This window comes from Grampus griseus, assembly GCF_964374135.1.
Source record: "Grampus griseus genome assembly, chromosome: 12".
NCBI classification, from domain to species: Eukaryota; Metazoa; Chordata; class Mammalia; order Artiodactyla; family Delphinidae; genus Grampus; species Grampus griseus.
In genome coordinates, this window is record NC_139006.1 from 18,092,839 (window position 1) to 18,096,191 (window position 3,353).

Sequence of the window (3,353 nt, forward strand, 5' to 3'; positions counted from 1 at the left end):
CAAAGAATGATGAACAATTGCTCTCTGCCCCGAATTACATGAAGTGCAAGGAAAGCTATTGAATAAATGGAAAAGAATTTGAGAAAGAATAGATATATATGTATCAATATATGTATACTTGAATCACCTTGCTGTATCACCTGAAACTAACACAACATTTAAATCAACTATACTCCAATTAAAAAAACAAACAAGGAAAGGTACTGGAAATTATCCAGGCTCTGCCCCAGACACTGTGCCTGGGACTGCGTATTGCTGAAGGGTGCTATGTCAGGGAATCGAGTGATATATGAATCCTGCCCCAGAACACAGCTGTTGGTCACCACAGGAGTCTCAGCTGCAAGATTTTGAATCCCACAGATACCAGCCAGTGCCAGGGGGAGCGTAAGGGGAGAGAGGGAAATCCAGAGGGCGTGAGCGTTCACAAGGCCAAGTAGAAAGATCAATGAGATGTCCAAAGGGAAAGGCACTGCCCTTTCTGGCTACCTGTTCGGGAGGCTGAGGGGTGATACCAGGATGGACAGTGGCCCTCCCTACTCACAGGCAAATGAGATGACTGTCAACTCGCTGAGGACAGCCTCTTCAGAAAAGATTTGAGTTTATCTCCTGGCCCCAGATAGAGCAGTTGATGGCTCTGGGCCCTTGAGGACTTATGGGATAGATTTACTGAAAGAACTGAAGTAGCTGCCCTTTGTGGGAGCTGGAGATGGGAGCAAAGTGCTAAGGGCTTTGCAGGTATCACCTCATGTTATCCTCACAATAGTCTCCAGATAGGTGCTGTCATCCCCATCATGTGAGTGAGGACCCGGCCAAAGGGAACTGGGCCAAGCCAAGACACCAATAAAGGATGAGAAAACCGAGAATCTGAGGGACAGGACAGGGCTGTGTGGGATGGGAGCCAAGATAAGGAAAAGTGGAACAGAATGATGTGGAGAGAAGAGTCAGGATCGGACTCTGAGAAGCCTCAAAGGGCCAAATGAACAGCTTTATCCTGCAAACCTGCAGCCACCAAACTTGCTCATGGACCCCATCAGTGGACGATATAGGAACATTGGCCTGTTTATTAATTGTATACAAGGACCACTGCACTCATAATATATTATAAATGTATACAAAGATAGAAATTAAGAAGTGACATAAAAGTTAATATAACTAGAAGATCTAATATTATCTTCCCGCACCCCAGTAGATTGTCTTGCCCACAAATAAAAAGTTTTAATAAAAAAGAATAAGGAGGCAAACACATTTCTATGCACCATGTAGAGGGAGTTGAAGGGCTACCCCCCAGACGGAGTCATTGATGTTGATAAGTAATAATAGCTGCTATTTGCTGAGGGTCTTCTGTGCACCAGGCATGTGCTGGATCACAAGGGTGCCCCAGGCCAGATGAGCTCCCAGCTGTGGCCATCGAGGGCGCTTGGCAGGTCCAGGGGTACAGCTATCCTGACATCCCTCTGTCCGTATCCCCCTCCAGGTGCCATGTTTCTGAAACTCCTACTGCTCCTGGCCCTGCTGGGCCCTGGAAGCAGCCTCCAGCTGTGGGAGACCTGGGAGGACGGAACCAAGGAGGCCCCAGGCCCCCTGCTTGTCCGTGGCCGGAGAGAAGTGGATGAGGCCGACTCCGACATATATGACTATGACATACAGACGGACCCTCCAGAAATGCTTAACTATAGCACCGAGGCCCCCAAGCTTCTGCCTGTGATGGGAACATTGGAGCAGAGAGAGTCTGCAGGGCCTTTAACACCCGAGCCAACCACTCTGGAGGTGGCCACAAGGGACCCTGCTGTCCTGGATGCAGGAGGGGCAGCCACTGGGAATGTGAGCATGGAACCGGTCATACTGGTCACTCTGACCAAAGAACCAGTCACTGTAATCCCTCCCATCATGGAGGTTCCATCCACAGAATCAGCTGCAGTGGAGGCCCTGTCCACAGGGCCAGCAGGCAGAGCGGCACTGGCCACAGAACCTGCAGCCACAGAGGCTCTGTCCACAGAGACCCTGCCCACGGAGCCAGCAAGCACAATGGCACTGGCCACAGAACGCACAGCCACGGAGTCCCTGTCCACAGGGGCCCTGTCCACAGAACCCACTGCCGCGGAGACCCTGTCCACAGAACCCACTGCCACGGAGACCCTGTCCCCAGAGGCCCTGTCCACAGAACCCACTGCCGCGGAGACCCTGTCCACAGAACCCACTGCCACGGAGACCCTGTCCGCAGAGGCCCTGTCCACAGGATCCACTGCCACAGAGGCCCTGTTCATGGGACCCACAGTCATAGAGGCTCTGTCCACGGAACTGGCCACCACAGCAGTTCTTTCCATGGAGCCCACTACCACAGGGGCCCTGCCCACAGATCCAGCCACTGTGAAGACCCTGCCCACAAGACCTGCTACCACAAGGGGCCTAACCACAGCCCTCGCTGTGCCCTCTGACCCTCCCAAGAGCACCATTGTGGCAGTTGGCAATTCATCTGATAACTTGATCTACAAATGGAAAAATGGTCAGAGTCTTTTCCCCCGGAGCTCTGTGACCCCAAGCTCCACAGAGGGCCTGCTTGACCCCAGCTCGGTGAAGCAGTGTCTGCTGGCCATCCTCATCCTGGCCCTGGTGGCCACCATCTTCCTCATATGCACCGTGGTGCTGGCCATCCGCCTGTCCCGCAAGAACCATCTGTACCCCGTGCGCAATTACTCCCCCACCGAGATGGTCTGCATCTCATCCCTGCTGCCCGAGGGGGGTGAGGGGCCAGCTGCCATGGCCAACGGGGGCCTGCCCAAGGCCAAGAGCCAGGGCCTGAAGGCGGGGTCTGGGGAGGACCGCGAGGGGGATGACCTCACCCTGCACAGCTTCCTCCCTTAGCTCCCGGCCGGGCTGCCTGAGCAGGACCAGCCCCCAGGCGGCCTCACTGGGCCGCCACCCATACCCAGGCTCTATGCCATGGGTCCGGGCTTCCTTGGAGCCGCCTGGGGATGGGAATGTTTAGGGTGGGAACCCTGGCCGCCCTACACGGGACTGAGAACAGTCAAGGTCCAGGCACCAGACCAGGCCTGGCAAACGGAGCCTCCAGTGGAGGCTGGAGAGGCCGCCTCCACCTCCCTGCCTCTCATGTGTTCTTTTTTTTTTTTCTCCCATGTGTTCTTGACCCCCTCTAATGCCTCCCACGGCTGCTGGAATCTCATCCCCATGTGCCCAGGAGGACTCAGCGTTCCCTGCCCACACCCCCACTGCCACTTTCTTCTGGTGGCCATGGTCACTGCACAGGAAGGGGGCACTTTTGGGGGGGTTACACCATTCCTGAGTTCATTTCCTGTCACTCCCAGTTTGGGGTATCTCTCCCAGGAGCCCAGGGT

The 3,353-nt window shown here is 54.8% G+C and overlaps 1 protein-coding gene across 1 annotated transcript; it reads left to right on the forward strand.

Moving 5' to 3' along the window:
• Positions 1–1,479: 1,479 nt before the first annotated feature.
• Positions 1,480–2,862, forward strand: SELPLG (selectin P ligand; the record flags this gene model as incomplete). Its single annotated transcript, XM_082668164.1, has 1 exon — positions 1,480–2,862. The coding sequence occupies one exon, from the start codon at positions 1,480–1,482 to the stop codon at positions 2,860–2,862; it is 1,383 nt and encodes a 460-aa protein (XP_082524290.1).
• Positions 2,863–3,353: the final 491 nt, after the last annotated feature.